Here is a 23,969-nt window from a genome sequence, read left to right as displayed (position 1 = left end):
GTCTCGCTCGCTTCCATCTGCAACAAAATGGTGTAGTTGGCAGGATGGCAAGTAGTATCACCGATTATTTACGGAGGCATGGAGTGAGTCCGAGTCCCAAATTCTCAGAAGAATGGGCTCGTGACAATGGGCATAATTGGGAAGCCATTGAAGAGCACCTAAAAGTAGCTAGGGGCTGCACAAAGGATGGAAAGGGAAAAGGAGTTCTCTGCAAAATGCTAGGTACCTGTTTAGAAGCTGCAGATCAAGAAAGGAAGAATAGAAATAGGAAGGAGCTGGACCTAGAGAAAGAACTAGAAGATAGGAAGGCAACTGAGTTGCTACTGTCTTTAAAAATTGAACAGCTGCAGAAACAGTTACAGGAAGAAAAGGAGAAAAGACAAAAGTTGGGAGAAAGGGTCGAGATGAAGCTTATGCAGGCTCCCCGCCCCCCTGACATCATACAGATTAGGAAACTAATAGTAACCCCTGAAGACTGGGATGGAGATATCTGGGGTGATCCCAATGATAGCGAGCCAGAAGACAACGATCCTTTGTTCTCCACAAATCCTCCTGAATATGAAACCAAACCCATTGTTAAAACAAAGAACTGTAGGGCCTCGGGGCGGTCATCCACGACATACTACGCGAACCGTTCCCTGGGATCCGTTGCAATTAACAAATTTGTGAGAGAGATAGCAGGAAACCAGGTGAAACTGAAACGGAATACTTGTGGCGAGTATGCCTAAGTGGGGGCGACCAAATAATGTTGAGTGAGGACGAAGCAAATGGCTACTGGGGTCCGGGAGTTTTCTTAAATTTAGGACCTGACCCGGCAAATACACCCCATTCTATCGCCAGCCGAGGAGCTTATTGGGCTGGAGGAATAGACACCAGGGAGCGAGGTGAACCCTCCATAATCCCCATCAAATATTTAAGTGAGCTCTCTACAGCCATCACAAAAGCTGCTTGCATACAAGCCATGCACGAACGAGGACCCCATGATGTTCCACTGTCTGCTACAGTCGATTTTGCAATGCTAAAACCACTGATCAGAGGAGCCCCGGCAATTCTTAAACCCCATCTAGTTGCAAAATGAGATAAAATCAAGAAAGACACAGAATCCAATGAGAGACTACGTGATGATGATCAAAATACCCGCAAGCAACTCCCTACATGGGCAGAATTAATGCATGGCATTGGTAACTACAGCTGTGAAATGGGCTGGGACAATGCACCCGCTGAAAAACAAAATACGAAGCTCTGGGGAGGAGATCACAAAATAAGACATGTGAAACAGGGAACAAAAACTAGAAACAAATTTAAAAACCCGCAAACAGACTCTCGAGAACAGGGAAATGAATTGTGGAGGAATGCATTAGCCCTAGGCATTCCCAGAGCTGCGATTCAAGGTCAGCCTACTGGCGTTATCTTGAGTCTGATTGAAGCGTTCCAGAAATGAGATAACACTGAAAGAAAGGAGCATATTTCAACTCCTCCAGTGCCAGTCCCCAGAAAAGGTGACAGCCCCTTCCTCCCCCTTAGGGAGGAATTGCAGGACATGAAGTTGGACATGCAGGACGTTGACGGTTGGACTCGATGATCTTAGAGGTCTCTTCCAACCTTAATGATTCTATGATTCTGTAAGTCAAAAAAACAAGTAATGTCCAGAAAGCAATTGGGCCTGCCTGTCTGGAGAGTGGAGGCTTATCAGTGGGTAAGCGATGATGGCCCGTACATTTTAATTCCAGTTGGCCCTCAGAGACAATTGGTGAAGTTTTTAATAGGTACAGGAGCACAAATTTCAATATTGACACAACAAGATGCCAAGAAGCTGGGCGTGCGATCCGGACAACAAAGAGTTAAGATTACCGGTGTGAACGGGGCGAGTGTTGAGTGTCAAACTGCCAAGGTCAATTTATGGCTCCCGGGCGAGAAGCGTATGTCAACTACTCACTTTGCAATTAAAGATCATCATGAAAATATTTTAGGTCTTGATGTTTTAAACGGCCGAACCTGGCGCCTGTCGAATGGCAGCGCATGGTCCTTCGGCTCAAACACCGATCCCAACCCCGGTAGAAATCAGGAGGCCGCAGTGCGCGCACTTCGCGCAGCCCCTGCCCTCCCCGAGTCAAAAATTACTGATGTACCGCAACGTACGATTTCTGCTGCAGCATGAAACGGAATTTCTGAAGTCATAGCTGATTTGGAAAAATGACAAATTATCTCCAGAACGCACTCCCCATATAACTCACCTGTCTGGCCAGTTCGGAAACCAGACGGGAGGTGGCGTTTAACAGTCGATTATGGGCGCCTGAATGCCAATACAGCCCCGCGAACAGCTGCTGTACCAAACATCGCAAGCTCAACAGCTACTCTGCAAGCAGCTGCACACCCACGGATGGCGGCGCGAGATGTAAAATACATGTTCTTTATGGTTCCCTTGAAGGAGGAGGATAAAGAGAAGTTTGCTTTCACTTGGGAGGGAGTACAATACACCTTTAACAGACTCCCACAGGGGTATAAACACTCACCTACAATTGCTCATGCCGCACTTGCTGAACTTTTACAGACCAATATATAGATGATATTCTGATTGGAGGAACTTCCCCTGAGAAGGTGGGGGAAGCGGCAGCGGCACTATGGCAAGCACTAAATAAAGCAGAAATTGAGATTCCACCTGGAAAATGTCAGGGACCCAGTAAAGAAGTAAAATTCTTAGGTACTTGGTGGATAGCAGGCAGTGCAGTGATTCCTCCAGATACTTTAAGAAAAACTGAAGAGCTGCAAATGCCCCAATCAAGGAAGGAGTTACAACAATTAATGGGAAATTTAGGATATTGGAGGAAGCACGTACCTGGATTTTCTATCATTTCCCATCCATTATACTCTTACGGGAAGGCAAACCCTGGGAGTGGAAATTAGAACATAAAGAGGAGGTGAAAACTCTAACTGAAGAATTAAAAACATATCAGTCACTGGGACCAGTACACCCCCGCAGCCCTGTTATAGCCGAATGGGGTTTCGCCGAACACGCTACTTACTGTAACCTGTTCCAAACTGGCCCCAATGGGCCAAAAAGGCATTTAAAGAAACAGAACAATGATACTCTGAATGGGAAAAGGGACTTTTATCTTTAGTCTGAGTAGTTAAACAAGTTGAGAAAATACAGCCAGGACAGCCTGTGATGGTCAATCTACCTTCCATCGGTACTGTGCCTATGACTTCAATTAAACCTCGTGGCCCCCTTGCCTGGGAAGCTACCGATAGCAGTGGTGCAAAACACAGAATTACTGCATGATGGATTTTTCCTTGTTTTTAATGGGGTAGCCTGTTCGGACTCTCCCCACCGAAACAAGTCTCTTTTTTCTTACAGCAAACAGAAATGCTGTGTTCATGCTACTATTCCAAACCCTAACAATGCCGCTCCTCTTAACCTGTGGTCAAAGAACCCCAGGGTGACCATGGTCTCAAGCTCATGTTGAGGACACCGGGAGTATGGGAAAGCCCACTAGTAAGGGAGATTTAAATCTTTCCACTGTGGTCATGCACGGAACTGAAATATACTTAGAAAACAAATGGAGCTGGGATAAAGATGAAGCTAATAATAAGTTCCCCGACTTCAAGGAACGGCAGGGAAAGAATTAATGAAAGGGACCACCAATTGATTGTGGCTGCACTTGGTGCAGCCCAAAATAATGTTTCTCTAGCTCTTAGTTGTATCCAGGCTCAACTGTGGATGCAATCTACGGTAGCAGCAATTATAAGAGAAGGTGAAGAGGGCACCCTAACCACTGAAATTTGAAAGGTAATTTGGGATAATGCAACTAAATTTGAGAAAGAATTCCAGTCCTGGTGGTATTTGGTTAATTTCACTTATGACCCCATCAACAATAAAGCCACAGCTTTTGTCTTAACAATTCACAATGCTTCGGTATACACCATATACCCAGTCATTGCATAAGGATTAGACCACAATGGAGCGATACTCCATCCATTAGAAGACAGAGCGTGGGCCCAACGAAATGGAAGCAAATGGCAAACTGTTGATGTTAACGCATGCGTTGTACGGGGACAACGAAGATTTATTTGTGAGAGTAACACCATCAAAGCCCAAGACATCTGTCTTGACACTGAACAAAACGTTTGTCATTTTGAAATACATCCCGATGAAGCCCCTGAAGCTGTATTTGTATGTATTGGAAAAGGATGTGTTTGTATGGGAACCCTTTGTGGTTTTATATTCGTAGATAACATTACTGTAGATACAAGCAATCGCTCAAATATTTGTGTTTGTAACTTTACTAATGTTGTGGGATGCGACTTTAATTATTCAGCTCCTCTTACGTCTTATCAATTGTTACAATCTAATTATACATTGAGTCAAGATTTATTGCCTACCCCCATCGGAATGAATCTTATGTTGGTGAAGAAACTATTACAACATGATGGCCTGTGTCAACTGCTAGAACGCGTCTGAAACAATGGACACGAAACTCTAATCACCGTTCATCAAGATGCAGAAGAGATACGCCATGTCTTAGAGTGAAGAAGGATGGAGAACACCACTGGTGAGAAACTCTTCTCGGATGGCCGCCAACAGCAACAGGAGTTTTTAATCTCACGCTTCACCCAGTTGTGATTTTACTAACTCTAATGTGTCTATTGCTTATAATCATATTGTATATAAAGTTTTGGTACATGATAAAACAAATAACCCACTCCAACCACCCAAAACATACAAGCTAAGACATAGCAAATAGTAATACTTCACTATCTACTTACCATGGATCTGTAAGCACATAAATTATCAATATACTATTTATGGCACAGAGGCAAGAGGTGACCGTACCACCACTCTGAGAATAAGATGAATTGACTAGTGATGGGGTGGAGTGTGACGGTGTGCTCCCCTGCCCAACCTGACCTTTATCTCCTGTAACCCTCCTCAAGCGATAACTACCAGGGGCGGTCGTTAATGGATGCTGATAGTGATAGCTGTGTCCGTTCAAAGTGGATTGGGGAGCCAGATAACACCACAATAACCAAGGGTTATTGTGAGAAATAGGCCCACCTAACCACAGTTATCAGTATGCAGATATGACTATGAGTCAGTCATCTTGCCCCTATAAATAGTGAGCAGCCCAAGAGCCCTTTGAGCTCTCCTGCACGGCGGGATCTCCCCTTCAGTAGGGACGCCTCTCAAGGTTACTCCTCGAGGTTGAGAGATTCCTTGCCGCAGCAGATCCTCGGTAAGTGACTAACAGCATGCTAAACTTTGAAATCTTAGCTAAGTGATAGAAAGGATTAATTGCGCATCTATAATCCTTTAGACATAAACCGTTGACCAAGTCTGAGACTAGGTTTGGATCCAGCCGCACCTAGACTCCTCTCTGAGAAGGAGTTTAGAAAGCAAGGGGGTCCTTTCTGAACCTCATGGCTCACCGGGAGGGTCTCCCTAACAGTTTTCTCTGACCCTGTCCTCTATGCAGTAAAGAATCAAGTGCACCTTGCCATCGGATCTTGTTAAACCACTGTCGCATTTACCATTGAACTCTAACTCACTGTTTTCTATCAGTCAAGTGTATTGTTGCTTCTCTCTTACGAGTGAAGTGCAGTCTCGCTCGCTTCCATCCAAGACAATAGTGTAACTGCCTGAGGCTGACTGAACTGGTTATATCCTGCCTGGAGGTGGTGGTGCTTGCTAGGAAGACCAGGAGCCTGGTAGAAGGGCTGTTGCAGAAATGGGGCAGTCTGCCTGGCAGGGGAAGCAGAAGCGCAGTATGAGCAAAAGCAAATGATGGGCTGATTGGCCCTGCTCCTGCCCGGGGAGTGGTGGGTGTCTCTGCGCCCTCTCCACTTTGAGCTGTGGCAGGAACATAGTCACAGTTCACAGGCTGGTTTTGAGCAGCCCAGCTTTGGCTGCAGGGGTTGAGAGATGTAAATCCATCCAGGATGGAAGAGAGACAGGAGCAGGTTTTGATGGATCCAATGCAAATAAGCATCCGGGTTTCTTCTAGCAACCTCATTGCAGAGAAAATATTCCCAGGTCACTAATTTCAACCAGAGATAGCAGAACATATTATATTAATCTTTCACTGAGCATTTGTAGTTAACTTTGCATCTGTTTACACCAATGCAGCCTTCAGCTATTCCCCGCGTTCATGCCTGCAGTCTCCCGGGTGCTTTGGATGAAACTTCCCTCTGTACCATTTCCCTTTGTGCAATTAAACAAGCTGTTTATTCAAATAAACAGCTTGTGCTGTTGTGATCCATTTGTGTTGCCCATCGGGAACCAACAAACGGGGGAGACAGTTGGGATACAGCCAATCCATCAGCCTCTGATGTGCAAATTGTATTTGGGATTATAAGAGTGCCAATTCCTTCTACGTACAGACCAGCAACACGCGGTGTGTGTGCCTGGACCGTACACTGGTCATAGCAGTGAGTTACAGAAGATCGCGTGGAAAGAACTAATGCATTTGTGAAATGTCAGCTCTCCCGGTGCAATAGGAGATGCAGCCTGCAAGACTGTGGTACTCTGAGGTAGGGGGAGGTTAATCTTTAGGTTTCTCCATCCTTCTCCACAGCTGCAAATGCAGAGGGTCCAAATGTGTACCTACCTCCACTGTCAGGAGAAGCAGGCCTCTGAGGGTGTATGAAGCTCAAGAATAGATAATTGGTAAAATAACTTCAGGAAACTGGATAAAAATGAGTTCCTGCCCAGTGTGATGCTCCCTAAGGCTTCTCCCTCTCTCTGTTTTCTGTTTGATGAATCTCTCTGAAAGTTTTTGAGTGGGAGGCAAACACTTAAAATGTGACATTTCCTGGCAAATGTCTGCCCTGTAATCTGCATTAAAGCAGGGAGAGGGGTGCTGCTGGTCATCAGCAAGGCGAGTGGCTAGGGAAACCGGCAGCCGGGCTGTACGCGCATGCGAGTAAAGATGCCCCATCTCCCCTGCGCAGACTGCGGTTCGGCCGTCATGTTAAAGCAGGTCAGACCTGGACAGGGAGACTGCAGCAGCAGCACTGGGAACAAAATCAGCTGGTTTCCCCAAGTGAAAAAAACACCCTCAAAATACTCCACAAAAAACAGCAGCCGTGCCACTGTGTGAGATGAGCTCCGGTGTCACCCACCCCTTCCCGGGGCAGCAGAATTGCATGATGTCGGGTACCCCCAGGGCCCATCCAGGACGGTTACCTAAGGGAACAAACTGGCAGTTAGTTGCGTCAGGGTCAATGATCCAACAGGGACAAGTAGCCCCAGGGACATTTGATGCTGAAGGGCTTTTTCACGGCTGAGGAACTGTGTAGCTGCCTGCAGTATGAAATCATTCTGTACAAATCTCTTCGCCAGCTGCACGTGAAGTAACTTGCAAGCAGGTTTTAGGGAGGTATGGCTTAAAAGCTATGTGTGTGACAAGTTAAATGCCTTCATTCCTTGAGAATTTAGTGCCAAAACACGTCTCAGGATCTTGGTGAACATGCCTGATGTCCTGCTAGGACAGAGCCCAGCAGATAAATGCTCTGGAACAAGAATAAGTTGCCGCAGAGAAGCGGCACTAAGCTAGTTCATAGCTTCTTTCAGATGTCACTAAATAGATAATATCACGAGGACAAAAATTAGCTACTTTTAATGTGGGGTACCCCAGATTTGGAATTTTTAGCCACGCTTAGCACCAGTGACCGATGGGTGAGGTCCCCCGGGGTTTCCCTGCTCTGCACCCTGCTCTCCCTCCGCTGAGGGTTTGCATGCCCAGAGCACCTCACCTCCTGGCCACGGCTCTCTTAGGCAAACCAGACACCATGGTTTGGAGGAGCTTCTGGAACTGTTTTACCATGGAGCTGATACCTTCCAGCAGTCCCCACAGCTTCTTCAGCCTGCAAAAGCAAAACAAACAGGCAGATTTTAATGACGGGTAAATGAAGGGGGAGGGTGTTAATGGTGCATGCACGCTGTTATACTCTTTTTCATAACCAAGCGATCCTATGGTGTTCCTGCTAGCCATACCCACTCTCCCTGAGAGCTTGCCTTTAGGGAATACCAAATCCTTCTGCAGAGGAAGGGGATGCCGCTACGCCTGTTTATGCAGTAGGCGTGCAGCAGCTTGCCCTGGTCCGTAGAGAAGGAGAGACTCGCTGCCAGCCCGCACTGCCCCGGAGGCTGCCCCGTGTGTTTCTCATGGAGCTGCCATCTGAAGGATGCTACAGCCCATTGCATACCCCGACGCTGGGCTTGCAGGGACGCCTGCGTGCTTCGTGCTAATCTTGCAGCGTGTCCCTTCAGCTGTCTCGCCACTGCTGAAGGCACAACCACTGGTTTCTGTATCACTCTCGGCTTCGATGCCTCTATCAAGGTGTTCTTACCCCTTGCTGACAAAAGCTGGCAGCCTGTATGGCTGCAACAGGACCTTTGACAGTGGATTCTGCAGTCCATTCACCTGCTCCTTCCTCCACAGAGCCAAGCCTGTGCCCATGAATGACAACACAGAAGTAAATAAAGACCAGTAATTAGAAATAACCCAATAACTGCAATAATTCCTCTTGTCCAGCAACTCTTGCTGCAGCTCAGCCTGTAGGTACTAAAGTCCAGGCCAAGATCCAGCTTGAGCCGCTCTTACAAAGCCTCTTTGCGAACGGCTACTGCAGATATGGAAATATTTACTACAATAAATACCTCAGTAACGTCTTAAATATAATACTTCTCCTCTCAAAGACTGCAGCAGCCCTCAGTGGCCCCAGCCACCCCCAAAACCCAAGATCAGTACCCCAAATCCTCTACCTGGCAGGAAGCAAGGAGCCACACACTGCGGTATGCTTTTGCATAGGCCAGTGAACGTCCTGTTGGATTGTGTAAAGTCGTTCTTCCCACACATGCTGGCGAAGCGGAAATTGCCATCGAAGTAGTTAAAGCCAAAGGCATCTGTGAGACACGAAAAGAAAGGGCTGATGTTTGGCCGGTTGCATCGGCCATGCAATGCCGATGGGCAGTGGGTCGTCTTCCAGGCTGCCCTTCGGGTCTTGGGGTAACACTTACTGTTCCTGTACAGGAAAAGGGCCGTGTCCTGGTACCCTTGTGAGAAAATGTCATTCAAGATCTGCAAGGAGAAACACGTGAGGTCACTAAAGAGCCTTCCATCCGGGCACCGGCAGGATCTATCCAAGGCTGTTCGACCGCGGAGGGTCGGGATGGCCCATTTGGGGAGGCAGCAAGCACAGACTGGTTTCCAACTACCAAAGCACTGGTCCTTTGCAGGTTGTCAAACCAGGGTGGACCCCATCCCAGGTTGGCCACCCATTCAGCAGTGTCCACCAAAAAAATGCACTGCCCCTGAAATCTGATTAATTAACGATGGAGACTGAGCTGAACCTTAAAGCGTGGGAAGGCAGGTCCAGCATTAATTAGTTTTAACCAAAACAAAGCTGGGGAGAAGACCTGGTGGGCTTACCATGGTGCTAGGCGGAAAGAGAGCGTAGCTAATCCTGCAGAGGTTTTCTATCGAGATCTGAATGCTGCTGTTAAAGATCTGGAAACAGAGGAAGGTAGCAGGACAATCCCGTGGACAGATATCGAGCTCTCCCGTGAATGGGGACACAGTGATCACGGCTTCTTCCAGGCTGGAAACAGGCTGCAGGCTGGTGAATCCTCCATCAACGTATCGCTGAGGGGGAATAGCAGAGGGAGGGTTTGCTCTGAGGATTGCTACAGCATGCGCGTGGGGGCAGCGTCACCGAGAGGAAAGCAAGCAGCTGTAAAGGCAACATCTCCTGCCGCGAGCCAGTCCCAGCATGTCCTCTCTTCCCACTTGCAACAGCATTTCTTCCCACCCCTTGCTCTTTATCCTGGCCTTTGCCAGCTCCTTCTGCTGCCCTGCCTACAGCACCCAGCCGGCTCCTCAACCAGGTGCTGTAATGCACAGCAGTCATTAAAATAGAAATATAATTCTTTTAATTCACAAAGCTTTGTAAAGTTGTTTTGGCAGTCGTTAGCCAATTCAAACATCACTGAATTTACATTGTCGTATAAATTTCAAGTCCTGAGATCAAGCAGGAGGGCTCCCGCATTTAATAATTGCCTGCAAAGCCCTGGAGGATTACTCACTGGGCAAGGAAAATGTCATTTGCTGTATTCCAAGAAGAATCTGAATTTACCACCCACCCCAGTGGGATTTGAGGTTGCAAGGACTGCAGTTGATCGAATTAAATGCTCATGAGATAACAGTGCAGAGGAGCCTCATCCAGCAATGCCGCCGAGCTCTGGGTCCTGCAAACATTATGCACTTTGTGGGCAAGCCCTGCAGTCCGGGAGATCTGACCTGACAGCCGGGTACAGACATCCGAGGACTAAATAGGCTCAATCAGTGCAGACCAACAAGAGTCAAGGCAAGATCCTAGCTCTATCCCAGCTGCAAATCCGGTATCGTGGCTTTGTGGGCTTTGACACACAAGCGGGTCACGATGCATCAGCTGCTGCGTGGTCCATCTGCACATGCTTCACCACCACGCTGCTGTGCTCCTCCTTCCCTGAGGGTCAGCAACAAGCCAGCCCAAATTTGTTGACTTCACTGCGGTGTTTCACAGACTATGAATATGCACATGGTTGGGGGAGGATCCTCCCACAAACTTGCAATATTTCAGCCATGCAGGTCTGCACCTGAGCTAATGGAGACATCTGCAACTGCAGACAGATCCTGCCCAGGATAACTGGGTTGTGTGTCAAAGTCCCGAGTGTGGGCGTCCTCTCATCTCACTTTGGAGATCTGCAAGGCAAGATCTAGTCATCCAGGCTCTGTCCGTAGGAGAGGCCTCTCCAGATGGCAATTCCACCCAGCTATCATCTTAGGATGGGATGAAGAACAAGCTAAAAGGCTTTATCATCCTCCATTAACTAAAGAAGCAGCCTAGACATAGATATCCCTCTCTGCTCAAGGGAATGTAAAGTTCAAACCCAAGAACCTACTGCTGGGAGCATATGTTTTATTGGAAATATCACTCACCACACCTCGGTAGGATGGAGGGATGAATCCACAGTAGATAGGAAGAAAGCAGCTGCAGAGCAGAGCCTGGGGGAGGAGAGGGATTGCAGATGTAAATGTTCCTGTCAAAGTTCTCCTGGACAAAAGCTGTTGACTGGGTGCCTGCAAATTCAGGCTTGACAAATCGTCTGGAGCCAGGCTGTCGGTACCACCTGGACTTTGCACTTGACTGTGTCAAGAAAGGTTCCAAGAAGGGGAAAACATCTCATTTCAATAAAGTTGAAACACTTCTCTTGAGAAGGGCATAGCACTTCATTTTTTATTTTTGTAGCTGCCGGCAATATTAGAGTTGTATATCTATATATCACTGTCCAAACACTGCCCTTTGACGGTGGCAAGGTGAAGCTTTGAGGTCATTTTTCATATTTGTGGGTTTTGGGACCAAACCAAGGCATCCTCACAATGTGTTTTCATTCTGCTTGGATTTTGTCAATGATAAAGCCACTGCTGGGCCATTTGCAACCATTTTCCACCAATCTCATCAGCTGGGAATGAGCATCCCAGGCTCCTGGGTTGACCTAGGGCAGGCACCACGGGGTGAACTCCAACATTTCCATGGACTTGCCATCCTCTACTGTCTCCCTGGGACAAGCAAGCCCACGACCTCATGGTCACCTCTGTTAGGGTTTTACCTTGGGATTCTTTCCCCAGCAGCTAATTTACTGGTTAATCAGCTGCTTGTTTGGCAGCACAGATGCTTTGCCCTGCTCTTTCCTCCCAGGAAAGTGCTGAGGCAACAAGGAAAATTACTGCCAATGGGACTTGGCCGAGGAGAGACCTGTCCAGAACGCTGGGAGGTCATGTTAGCTTTAACACAGCTCTTCGCAGAGTCGTTAGCACTTACAGAGCCGGCCAACATGTCGGCATCAGCCTTTTGAGGCTGGAAACAAACCTTCTGCTTTTTTAGCATGATTTATTCCTGCCTGACTCTGGACCTAACATCTTCCTCCCTCCCTCCAAGCCTCATGGAGCTCACTGTGGTGGGACCACAGCTCTGGCAGAGCTTCCTGACACTCTCTCCATCTCGGGTAGAAAACAGTGGGGTTAAAGACATCAATGCCTAGGTACCTCCACCCCAAGCAGTAGGTAGAGATCTTCCTACGGCATCAGAGGAAGGTCCCTTTACCTGAATGAGCTCCTCTTTCGAGCTGAACTCAGAGGCCATAACGTTTTGGCCGTCCACCACCCGCGTGAGCGAGATGTGCAGCCGCCCCGAAGCCAGCTGGTAAGAATCCTCTGGTAGCATCCGCTGCAAAACAGTCCTGATATTCGCCAGCAAGCTGCACTTGGGAGAGAGAGGGCCCAGGGTGGTTTTCCTGACTTCCTTTGCCGTGGCAAAGAAAAATTCCTTCAGGCCATCTGACACCGGCGGGGGGGGGGGGGGGAAGACAGAGAGAAAGTCAATATCCCTGCTGCCCTAACAGTTACATTTTTAATCCTATTTTTTAACACTCCTCACAAATAAAGCCTCTTGCAGCCCCTGTGCGTGACCCCGGGATGATACTGCTGCTACAATGGGGGACATTGTGGCAGGACAGAAAGGGGCAGATCAGCCCCGTGATGTCCTCAAAGGACAATGTATTGCTGAGCATGACCCCACTGGTGAAATCCCTGTCTGCACCGGAGGTGGGTGCTCAAGAGGTGCCTGGCCGGGGATTAGGGAAAGGCTCCAAAGAGCCCCGGGAGGGGGGACGCAGGTGCAGACACCGAGTTACCTGTGCCAATGTGACTTGCACAACACGTTCCCGCTTTCCACCTCCGATTTCGCACGTGGGCAGCCCCAGGCTTCACGGGGCAGCTGGGACGGCTCAAAGGTGAGGATAAGGGGCAGATCCCCACCTCCTCTGCTTAGGGCTTTCCTGCAAGCCAGGCACCCTGGCCCCATCGTGCTGGGACTCCCCACTCATCTGAGCTCTGCCGGTGACCTTCCAGACGGTGTTAATAGTCATTACATGCATCTGCACATTCCAGAAGCTGGATTAAAGGAGCAGAGCTGCAGACCCCCGGCCGAGGGCTCAGGAGTCACCAGGTTTTAAAGGTTGCGCAGTGACGGGGGGAAGAGGGGTGCAGCAAACCCCGCAGTCAGCCTGATCCCAGGGAGGGAGCTTGGTCCCCTTTGCTAAAGCGGGGAGCTCGCTTGGGGGAATACCCCACCTTGAGTGGTTAAACTCTTGCAGCAAAAAGCTTATCCAGCTCCCCAGTGCTGCAAAGAGCCATCCTTGCGCCCGGGTGGGCTCCCCAGGACCCTGCAGCAGCACGAAGCCACGGGCTTGCCTTAGCACCGTCGCTTTGTAAGGAAGGGTAAAGGTTTCCGGGCTGTCTCGTGAGATTGCTTTAAAAGCATGGACAGACAGATGGATTAGATGGAGTGTCCCGAAGGCAACTGGAGCAACACAGGTATTAAGAGGGGTTATAAATGTTTGAGCAGATGCTCAGGCCATGTGGCGTGATGATTAATGCTCAGTGGGTTCATGCAGGGTCCTCAGGGATGCCGGAAGAGCTGGGGACACCCCAGGCTTGTGATGCACCCGCCAGCACTATCCGACTGCTCTGTGTCCTGGACATGGGGAAAAACCTGGACAAACCGCCCACAAGCTGCCGGGTAGGAGGTGAGAGACAACCCCACCTTTGGGGGCTTTGGCTCTGGATGGGACTTTGACTCCGAGGGATGACCCTGGCATGCAATGCCGTGACTGTCCCTGCCTGCACCAGCTTGCTGGTGACAAGCACGTGCCCAGGAGGTAACCGGTGGGGTGGCAGAGGACAACCTGGCTCAGAGAGCTCAGAGCTCCTCACCCAGCCCGGGTCAGGGCAGGGGCTGGGTACACAACCTCAGCCACCCCGTGGGACACCCCATCAGGAGCCAAGCACACCTTTAACCCTCTTTTTGCCCCAATCCTCCCTAATGTGAATTTGACAGAGTTTGTACCACACTCGATGTCCTTATTAGAAACCCAGCCGGAATCATCACTACCCAAAAGGTCTTTTCTTCCCCTGGGGAAAATGTTTTGGGCACAAGATCATCTCAGCACCTCTAATTGGATGGTGCCTACCACCCCCAGTGAAGCAGACCCCCATTTCAACACTGGTGCCCATGGCAAGAGCAGTTACCAAACTGATTTATACCTGCTGGACAGCCCCAGCTCCATCCAATTACACCAGCGGGAGGAATCGGAGAGGAAAGTTTTGGGGCCCTTGCTGATTTGTAGAGGAGTTCATCCCCATATGGGCAGAAAGGTTCCTTTCTGCTTTGTCTAAATATATTTGCCAAAGTTTTGAATTATTTGTAGCTCCAGCAGAGCGGTTCTAACATCCACCAGAGGTTTCAGGAACTGCGTGTTTCCTCCCTGCTTCCTCCGTCATTATTTGGGCCCTAAAACCCCCACTCCTCCTAAATGTCCCCATTGTTTGAAGTGGGGCTTGGATCAGCCTTCAAAGACTTAAGACTTCGACACTTGTTTACACATGGACACTAATTGGAAATATGGGAGAATAGGATTATTAAAAGTGGATTAACTGCTCTGAATTAATTCTACGCATAGATGACCTTATTGCTAGGGGGGCCTGTTTCCACATTGTCTAAAGAGATTCAGAGTAAAACTTCTTTTGCAGCAATAAGAGAAACCCCAGCCCCGGGCTGGAGCGGGGACTGCTGTTCCCCTGGGCATGTCCTGCTGAGCTTTTGCCAAGGGGAAAGGTGCTCCGCTCTCTGGGAAGGGGAATCGTGCCACATCTTCCCTTGTGCTGGGAGGTTTGAGTGGGATAACCCAAAGCAACATGAAAACAGGGCTGTCAGCTCTGTAGATACCTATATGACTGCCGCTCGTGTCCCTTCACAGCTAAGGATGCCAAGGGACCTGATCCACAGGGGACAAGGGGGCTTTACATGGGCATATCCGCCCACCACGGCCACCTAGACTTGCTTTGGGACACATCTCGGCACTCCTTAGACCTCGCAGCAGAAGAGGAGAAGATCTGCTCCTTCAGCAGGAGCAGGAAAATGAGCCAATAAAATACAGGTACATCCAGATTTACCCATGCGGTATCTGCCCAACCATCTGAGATAGATAACATTCAAACAGTAATTACCGGCTTTTTCAGCTTACACCACCCAAAATTGCTCCAGGATGGCTGCCGAAAGTGGCAACATCTGCAGATTTCTTTTATGCCTTGTGAGTGATATGAGTTACACCAGTATCGCATCCCCACCGGTGCTTTAAGGCATTAGCTCCTCTATTTCTATTTTGAAATAAAAAATCTATAGTATGGAAATCTAGGCAATAATTGTCTTACCGAGGCTGATGCCGCACACCACGGCAGCAGCGATGAGCGAGCCGGCAGACGACCCATAGACCTTGCACGCGGACTTGAGGAGTTCGGGAGCCAGCTCCAGGAGGGACTGCACCACCCCAATCTGGTACAGGGCGAGAAAGCCACTGCCCGAAAAGGAGAGCGAGAAAGGGGTGCTCAAACCCCGGAGATCCTCCTCAGCCATCTCGAGATCAAATTGGCTTATCCGGCTTGATGTCTCGGGTTGTCCTTTTTCACCAGATGAACCTCAAGATGTCTTCTCCTCTGCTGTCTCCAGGCTCATCTCTGGCTGCAGAGGACTCCAGAAGAGGGATTTTCCACCTCCTTTTATGACAGCTCCCCCAGGTGTTTAGAGTCATGAGCTATTTTAATTGCTGCCTGTGCTAAAAACAATTTTTCCCCTGATCAAAACAGCTCTTGTAATCCTCGAGCACAGCCAGCTCAGATGTTCAGGGCTGAATCAAGGCTCCCCTTTTATACCAAGTGATCTGAAGTGCCCCAGGAGCCCTCCTGGAGATGGTCCCCGCGTTACCGTGCCCGCCACACTTGAAAACATCCACGCACAATTTTCTCTTTGCTTCGTGCTTTCTTCATCAAGGGTGTTTTCCTAAATAGGATTCTTCGTCAATCCCGGTTTAGGCACAGCTCAGTACTGAATGAGTAAAGGCTTGTGTAAGACACTTAAAGCCAGAGGGTGTTACACAAGGGGTGGATGCAGGGTGTTATTTTGGGGTAGGTTTGGAAATATCGCTTGTATTTGCTCCCTATTGGAAGAGTTTTGTCCTTGCCTGACTCTTGGATATCCTTTGGGAGGGAAAAACAGGGGGCTTGATTTGCTTTTGTCTTCCCCCCCTCCAGCACTGTGCTCTATAAGGCCCCAGAAGGATGCCCGCAGCAGCACCGTGTTCCCCAAAGCTGGGGTTACTGAACCGAACTCAAATTGCCTTCGGGCTGTCTTCATTGGCTGGGTGATAGTTAAAAAAGCAGGGAGAAATTCAGTAGATTTCTAGTGTCTTTTCAGCCTTAATAACCTAATGCTGCTGCCAACGTGCAGAAGAAAAATTGCCATTTTAAACAGATGCATTTATTAAATATTGCTAAATACTGTGTCGCTTATGTTGTCCAAATACATATAACGTGCACACTATGTAATGGATATTACATATGTTGCATTCAAGGTCGTGTGTATGTACAAAACATGGGCATGTGTATAATAACAGGCTGAAGGAGGGAGCTCTCATTCCCCGTGTTGGTGCACCAGCCTGGCCGGGACAGTACAAGAAAACAGAGGATGGTCCCAGCAGCCTGAGACAACCTTTGCAATGCTGTTTCACCCCAAGTTTCCATATGTTTTTCCTTGGCCTCTCCAGCCATCGCTGGGTCCCCACGACGAGAGTTGTGTCCTGTGCGATACCTGGGGGCAGAGACCCCCACCTCGATGTGCAAAATGTCCCTGGGTTGAAGTTTCGCTGGTAGCTGCCCATCAGCAGGTGAACATTGCCTGCAAACCCTCCCAGATAAACGTCACTCGGCGTGGCCAAGGCTGTCCTCGACGGCTGCTGCCTGGATGACAGGACAAGCAGGAGCAAGTTGTCAGCTCAAAGATATATTGAAACGTTATCTGGACTATCCTGGAGGTGAACAACTGCTTGAATTAGGGCATTTGCATGTGACCACGTCCTGCTGTCGATACACAGCCTTACTGGGTTTGGTCTTCTCATTTCTTGTCTTTCCAGTGTTTGATGTAGTTTTTACGTTATCCCCTCGTTGGGTGAGTCTCCCGCACGTTCCAGCCTTTCCACCAGCCTTCTGGTGATATCTGAGCTTGGATCTGCATGATTCATGCCGCTGTCTCCTCCAGCCCTTGGAAAAGCAAATTCCTTCATTTGAAGGACTTTCTTCCAGCACTGGCAAACATCTGCAGGTAGAAGAAGGGCAAAAAGTATCATCTCTCACTGCAACTGATCCAAACACACAAGTGCATTGGAAGGGCATGAGTGTTTGTACGCTGGAAGAAATTGTTTCCATGTTCTCTGCGCATTAACTCTGGCAATTATGTGCATCCAGGGAATTCAACAGGCACTGCGTGGAAGAGGCATAGGATGTTCCTGCTTCACTCAGCACTTGTACCTCCTCAGTCGAGCCCAGCCCAAGCTGCCAGGTTTTGGGAAAGGTGTAAATGATCCCATGGGACCTGCGGGAACACACTCCTCCATCCAGTGCACGGCACGAGGACAGTTTCCTCGTAGGAGCTGGACTTGCTACAAAATGTGGTGCTCCAGGAGCACCTTGTGAATGCAAACCCCAACCAAGCTGAGCCAGGAGATGTTCTTCCCCCAGGCTCTCCTTTGGGCATCTTGTAATAGTTTTTTTCCCTTGCAGCTGCCATGAAGTAACATATTAAATGGGATTTTCCATTCCCAGAGCCAGATGATGAAGGACGGTGCAGTGGCCACGAAAAAGCCGTTATCCCTGCAAGAAGACAAGTGAGTAGCTCCGTGGGGAGGCGCACGGTGAATGCGAGAAGGTCCCCAACAAGGAGAAAGCCCAGCAGACAGCACAGCCTCACGCCGAGGCAGGGCCAGCCCCAGGAGAGGGGCAGGGGGGGCAAGGCAGGACGGACAAGAGGACGAATGTCCATGCGCAGGGAAGGACAGGAGACGTCTGACCTGGCAAGGGGAGGACAGCACCCCGAAAGTCGGCAGCTCAGACCTGCGAGGAGTTCACGGCATGCTCAGATATCCCGGGCTCCCCTTGGGATCCTCAAAGCCCAAGAGGAGCCGGGCTTTGGGGACACACCTTGGGGGGCTCTGCCAGCTGAGGGGGTGCACGGCCACATCACAGCGTTTCCCATCAATCGCCCTGTCCTGCAATGAATTACGGGGGGCTTCTCAAGGCAGGGGGGCCATGCAAAATCTGCCTTCCACCCTGTCCCGCTGCAAACACCGAGGCCCCGGGACAGCATCCCAGGGGACAGCATCCTCCCTGGCCCAGTGCCACGCTCCCGTGAGATAAAGCCTTGTCATCATCCTCTTAGTGACAGCGAATTTTGCATTAATTGGCTCATTAAGTGCCAGGCTGATTTTCTAAGCCACCCTTCCCCCACCTGGTGCTCGACAAAGCAGGATTAGCGAGGACTAATGACTTCGGAGAAGCAAGATCCCCGAAGCAGCCTGAGATGCTTTCGGGAGAAGGCCCCCCCGGCTCGCACTGCGCACTGGGCGGGCAGGGGGCTGTGTGAGGCGCGGGGCTGCTTTCTGCCCGGGCAGGATCAGCGCCCAGATGGCCGGTGTCCGTGATCCCAGGGATTTTCGGCCGAGGTGGTTGCTTTAGCTGTTTGAAGCCATGGCAGGGCATTTAGGGAAGGATGAAGGTAATACCGAGAGTTGGAAACCAATCAAAACCCCAGGGCTAATAACTTGCCCTTCTTTAATACCTTCTTAAGATCTTCAGTGGCCACAGACAATCAGGTTCTCAATTTTATAACTAAGAGATTAAGCCAAGACACTGAAGTCACTCATGAGAAGGGACCTGGGCTCCAGGAGTCGCCAGCCCCAGGGTGCTGCACTAACGGCAGCCGTGGCTGCTCCCATCCTCATCCCACCGCGCTGGGCTGGAGCAGCATCCCTGCTTTGGGTTGGGTTATTTGGGACCAGGAGCCCATTGTGCAAAGGGCTGTGCAGGTTTTGCTCCTTGTTTCCCCGGCACCGCTGCCCCAATGGGTGGGGAAAGGTCCAGCGACCACAGAAGGAGGATATTTGGTTCAGCCATGATACTGGGAAAAGCGCAGGAGAAGGAAATGGGAGAGGTGAGTTGTTTTTCTCACTGGTGTTTTGCCTGGCAGGCATGTCCCACGTGCAAAGGGAAGATGATGTCCTCCGGGAAGTCCGTGAGGAGGCAAAACCCTTTTCTGCTCCATGCAAATCCCAACCCACAACTGGCACCGCATGAGGTCAGATGCAAAACAAATAGGGGCGTCGCGTGATCCTCCCGCCGGGTCCCCACCATGTCCCCAACACCAGCTCACCCTGCCCCGGTCACGGCCCCAGCACAGTCCCCCAGGTTCCGGGCAGGGGACGGGAACGTCCTGACGATTTGCAAACAGGCGAGAGCAGTTTCAGTTTCTCCTGCAGTAAAAGTCTCCCAGCTTGGTTCCCGGCCAAAAGGAAACACAATGCTGGCACTGTGCTTGTTGCTGGCATCGCTGGGCAGGACCCAGGAGTGGGATTTGATGTTTTTCACAGTCCTAAATACCCTGGGCTAAATTAGACAGAGCCCCTGCAAAGTATCCCCCCCTCCTTGGGGCTTTTCAGCAGCTGATGATTCAACCCTCTGCAGCTCTATCAAACGCTTCCTTAAAGGCTCCACAAACAGGGGGATGTTGATCTGCGTGAGGAACGGCTGCTTCCTTCTTACGAGGAATGTGCTTCCTCATTTGGTTTTACTTAGGGTTTTCACAAGGACTGAAAAGATCGTGTCCTCCAGGAGAGGAGGGTGAGAGAGCGGTGCTGGGCAGATGCGGGACTGTCACCCCATGCACGGCACTGACCCAGACCCGCAGGTTTGTTTGCCACCACCATCACCTTCAACCCACTAGATCATCCCACCTCTTGCACACTGCAAGCCCCAAAATTTTGTCCCCTTCACCCCAGGCTGGGTCCAACCCTGGCAAGGGAGATGCTCCTGCCCATGGCATCGCGCTGAGCGCTGGCCATGCTCCCCAGCCCCAAGCTGCTTTAATCCATGACCCTACTTAGGGGTCTGGGCAAAGATTAGCTAGGAACATTCCCAGCAATTAGTGTTTAATCGCTTTGACATTTCACATCTTCTTAAACCTTGTAGGTGAGACCCCAGCACCCGTAAATCCCCTCGGTCCTTGAAGGAGTGAGAGCGAGGGCAGCTCCTGTACCGCTCGAAAACAAGCTTTACCCAGGTCTTGGTGTCAGATCAAGCTGCTTTGGCTAATAAATCTCCTTCTGCTGGAAAGGGAATGGCTATATATAGTAAAAAATGGCAGGACCGCACCGTGTATCTGCTGTAAGACTCCCTTTGTGCCACTTTGCATCTGGCTTGAAAGGAGCAGCCCACAACAGCTGTAGCAAAGCAAACGTTATTCCATGTATAACATCCGTACACATCACCCATTAGACAAGCCTGGCTGTCATTTAGGGACCAATTTATTTGAGTTTTAGGGTTTTTTTCCTGAACTGGACGCTTGGCTGACAGCAGAAGCTACAAAAATTATGTTGTACATTCACAGATACGTATAGAAAAGCGGGTAAATAAATACACATACACAAACACAAACAAACCATGAGGTTCAACACAGGCACTTCGTGAGAGCTAAAATGCAAATACAGGGTGAAATTTGGGTTTTGTTTGATTTACAGACTCTTTGCCACCAGCCAGGTGGGTTTTAAGCATTTCATGCTGCTGTGGCTATTGCTGTGGTTTTCCTTCGAAGATTTTAAATCCACGGCTCAGAAAAATCACCCCACATCCAGGTCACCAACAGGGACTGTCACCCCCCATCAGTAAATCTGCATCCTTGGGTTCCCAGGCACCACAGGCCCTTCGGAGCAGCCGATGTCAGTCCGGGCTCTCGCAGTTGTCTGTGCTGAACTTTTCTCTGTCCTGCTGAGACAGAAGAAAACATCCGTGAGGTCCCTTCCCAAAGTGAGCTGGTGCTATTGGTCTTCTAGATGGCTTGAGGAGGAAATTCTCCCCGAGGAAAGCTGCAGTTACACCAGGTTGCAGCAATGCCGTGCACTACAGGGCATCTCCTGGCTGCGGAGCTGCAGCGGGCAGGGAGCAAAGCACGTCCTGCTCCTTGTGCATGCATGGGCCATGGTCATGTTGGAGAAAGGCAAAGGCAGCCCAAACAGCACCGGGCAAGATCCAGCACCCGGTCACCCCCCCCAAGTAGAAGCCAGCATGACTGCTACCCACCCAGGTCTAGCGATCACCCTAAAGTTACACCACTTGCCCTAACTTGCTGCTGGAAGCTCAGCCCCGGCCTCGGTCCTCCTCCCTACCTGGAGAATTTTGCTGTAGGACAAGGGTGCAAACGAATCTTCCAGGTAGCGGGTGCCGAAGCCCATGATCCTGTTCACTGCCTGGTTGCAAATGCCCGCCACCTTGGCGGTGAGGTGCACTGCGAAGGCAAACTGGATCTCCTGGGGGTTGACATCGGGTCTGCTGGCCGTCATTTCCTTGTGGACATAGGCATCGGCCAAGTTCTTGAAGGAGCTGTAGGACATGTCTCTGAAGAACATCCATAGCCGTGCGTCTTCCTTCACCTGGTTAAGGAGCAAGTAAATACATGTTACGAGCGAATAACTCGGTGTGTCATCCTTGCGTTGATGCCTTCACTCCATGCTAGGATTGCAGTTGAGGGAGGACAGACAGACAGCCACGATCACACCCAGTTGGGGAATTAAAAGATGCCATTTCCTTGATTTTACTGAGCATTTCCCTGCACCAGGGAAATCGATGGTGTTGCTGTATTTTGCAGCAGTACAGAGCTTGGCCCAAATTTCCTCGACCCCATCCAGCTGACCACAGCTCTCCTCTCACCTGCCTGTCCAGCTCATCTCCCGCATTCTGGAGCAGGGCGACAATTCTCCTGATGGCTTCATCTGCAGAGAGAGATCCCACATTATCTCCAGCCCTTTCTCCAAGCCTCACACCCAGATGCTCTGTTTAGTCCCAAGGAAAAATTCCCTGAGCAATGTTTATCCACCTCTATCCCTCCAAAACCCATTGCAGCCTGTTGCCAAGTGCCTTGTTATCCTCAGCCAGCAAAAACACCCTCCTGCCTTGGAATTTCTCTCTCCCCAAATCAAGCCCTGATGCTGAAAATCTCCCCCAAAGTCTTCATATGACCGTTTGGGTCACGTAAGCCCCTGGGTCAGGATTGAAGCAGGGTCTGAGTCCCGTGCAGGCTCTGCATGGGGACAAATCTCGTGCACATATGTTTTCTATACATGCCAGCGACGAAGCGCTTGCAAGGGCAACACTCACCGACCCCATCGGCACTGGCCGGCCATGGTGGCTCCTCACATCCACGTGTTCTGCTCCCCTGGCTCTCATTGCCCTGCACGATCAGCCCGATCTCTTCCGAGACTCGTGCGTAGTAACCGTCGGGCTGTTCCACGTCTGCTGGAAGAAAGACAGAAAAACACGTATTCAGAAGCGAGGGTTATTTTTTTTTTTTTTGGCCATTGATTGAAAGGGAAAAGCGGCCGCAGCGGTGATTCATGCCCACCCTGGATTAGTGCATTCCTCGGGTGAACAATGGGGCTGTGTTCTCTGAACCGTAACCCAGCGGCTGCAGCTTGCCCCGAATCCGCCGAAGCTATGCAGAAATCCCCTCACTGGCTTTTTGGCAGGGGAAGGGCCGGGGCAGGGACGGAGGTGTCCCGCGGGCTCTGCCCGCTGTGCTGGCTACCCGCACCCTTCCCCGCGGCAAATTGAAAGCAGCTTAACGTTGGCCCTAGAGTGGCTTTAATCTCGGGTCTCGAATGCAGGTTTAAACTAAACCACCGTGTCCCCTGTTTGCCAGAGGGAGAAAACCTGTGCTTGGATGGTTACTGCCAAGCGGGCTGGCTTGGGGTAACATGCTGCGCTCACAAGTTGGAGCAATGACGTGTGCTCAAAGCGCGGGCAGATCGACCCTTTCCTGGGGCAGCACGTTGAGATTGGGGTTCCCAAAACCTATCCCAAACGCCAGAAAGCACTGGGAGGGTGATGCTTAGGTTAGGAAACCAGTACTAAACACTATAGCTTTCCCAAAAGAAGCCCAACGGAGGTCCTGTTGGCAGTAGGGTTGGTTTAGGGTCAGGGTTAGGGGTGGGGGGGTTCCCACCTGGCGTGGCCGGCGCCTGGATGTGCCGCAGGGGAAGGCAACTGGGTCGCTTGGCCCTCGCCCCGGCTGCCATCTCTCCCCGCTCCTCCTCCGCGTGCTTCTTGAAGGAGAAAACCCTCTTGAGGCTGGGTCTCCTCTTCAGGGCTCTGCCCAGCGGCGGGGATGTGCTCGAGTCCCCTTCGGGTCTTTTAGCCCCTTCTGGTTTGGAGCTGTGAGGAGCTTTGGCATCTTTCTCCTTTGCTTTTTGCTCTGCATTTTCTTTCTGGTCCTCAGGGCTCTTCTTGAAGAGGAAATTTAAGAAGCTTTTGAACCAGGTGCGTTGGGTTTTGCCCCGAGAAGAGTTTTTTGTGCTTTTCCTCTTGGACTTTGGCTCCTCTTTAGGGGCCTCCCCGGGAGCTGTGCTGTCATCATCCAGAGCCTCATCCAGGTCTGGTGCTTTGGGTCCCTCCTCCTGGTCCTTCTTGGGGCTGAGTTTGGCACACGAATACTTACAGAAGTCGCTTTTCGACCGTTGCAGCCCGCCTGCCTTCCTCCCTCGCCCTCTGGCTCTCTCCTGAAGTATTTTTTTGGCCACCAGCGAGTTTTCGCAGCAGCTCAGCGAGCGCCTGACATAGATCTCCAGCACCTTCTTGGCCCCTTGCCTGTCCAGCGAGAGGATCTTGCCCGACGGCTGCCTCCCCGCGTCCCACCGAGGCTTCTCCGCAGCCACAGCCTGCATGTTGCTGTGGAGGAAAACAACATTTTCAGCCCGATTCCTGCTTTCCCCAGGACGCTGT

General features: G+C 50.4%; 2 protein-coding genes across 4 annotated transcripts; both read right to left on the bottom strand.

The window, feature by feature from the left end:
* Window positions 1-5,419: 5,419 nt before the first annotated feature.
* PNPLA1 (patatin like domain 1, omega-hydroxyceramide transacylase) lies at window positions 5,420-15,959 on the bottom strand. Of its 3 annotated transcripts, none has more exons than XM_076357900.1 (9): window positions 15,309-15,959; window positions 12,142-12,374; window positions 10,977-11,042; window positions 9,429-9,641; window positions 9,017-9,077; window positions 8,762-8,902; window positions 8,347-8,446; window positions 7,750-7,860; window positions 5,420-6,032 (listed from the first exon to the last, which is right to left on the bottom strand). In XM_076357900.1, the coding sequence occupies exons 1-9, from the start codon at window positions 15,508-15,510 to the stop codon at window positions 6,005-6,007; spliced, it is 1,155 nt and encodes a 384-aa protein (XP_076214015.1). In that variant the 5' UTR covers window positions 15,511-15,959; the 3' UTR covers window positions 5,420-6,004. The 3 variants fall into 3 exon arrangements, with proteins under 3 accessions (XP_076214015.1, XP_076214016.1, XP_076214017.1); XM_076357901.1 differs by lacking the exon at window positions 5,420-6,032 and adding an exon at window positions 6,050-7,180; XM_076357902.1 differs by lacking the exons at window positions 5,420-6,032; window positions 8,347-8,446 and having other exon boundaries at window positions 7,819-7,860.
* Window positions 15,960-20,915: 4,956 nt separating this feature from the next.
* Window positions 20,916-23,969, bottom strand: BNIP5 (BCL2 interacting protein 5). The gene is made up of 5 exons (XM_076358313.1): window positions 23,194-23,969; window positions 22,350-22,484; window positions 21,903-21,964; window positions 21,362-21,625; window positions 20,916-20,960 (listed from the first exon to the last, which is right to left on the bottom strand). Exons 1-5 carry the CDS (start codon window positions 23,909-23,911, stop codon window positions 20,916-20,918), a joined length of 1,224 nt encoding a protein of 407 aa, XP_076214428.1. The 5' UTR covers window positions 23,912-23,969.

This window comes from Aptenodytes patagonicus, chromosome 22 (genome assembly GCF_965638725.1).
Source record: "Aptenodytes patagonicus chromosome 22, bAptPat1.pri.cur, whole genome shotgun sequence".
NCBI lineage: Eukaryota > Metazoa > Chordata > Aves > Sphenisciformes > Spheniscidae > Aptenodytes > Aptenodytes patagonicus.
The sequence above is the reverse complement of the archived record's forward strand: the minus strand, read 5'-3'. Positions and strand labels throughout refer to the sequence as shown.

Coding starts and splice junctions, on each gene's coding strand:
- PNPLA1 (XM_076357900.1), bottom strand. CDS start 15,510: ATGGCTGAGGAGGATCTCCGGGGTTTGAGCACCCCTTTCTCGCTCTCC. Junction 8,447..8,761: donor GGCTCCTTGCTTCCTGCCAG/GTAGAGGATTTG, acceptor TCATGGGCACAG/GCTTGGCTCTGTGGAGGAAG. Junction 6,033..7,749: donor AAGAGAGCCGTGGCCAGGAG/GTGAGGTGCTCT, acceptor GGTTGAAATTAG/TGACCTGGGAATATTTTCTC.
- BNIP5 (XM_076358313.1), bottom strand. CDS start 23,911: ATGCAGGCTGTGGCTGCGGAGAAGCCTCGGTGGGACGCGGGGAGGCAG. Junction 22,485..23,193: donor CCAGGCGCCGGCCACGCCAG/GTGGGAACCCCC, acceptor TTCTTCCAGCAG/ACGTGGAACAGCCCGACGGT. Junction 20,961..21,361: donor CCTACAGCAAAATTCTCCAG/GTAGGGAGGAGG, acceptor CTGTCTCAGCAG/GACAGAGAAAAGTTCAGCAC.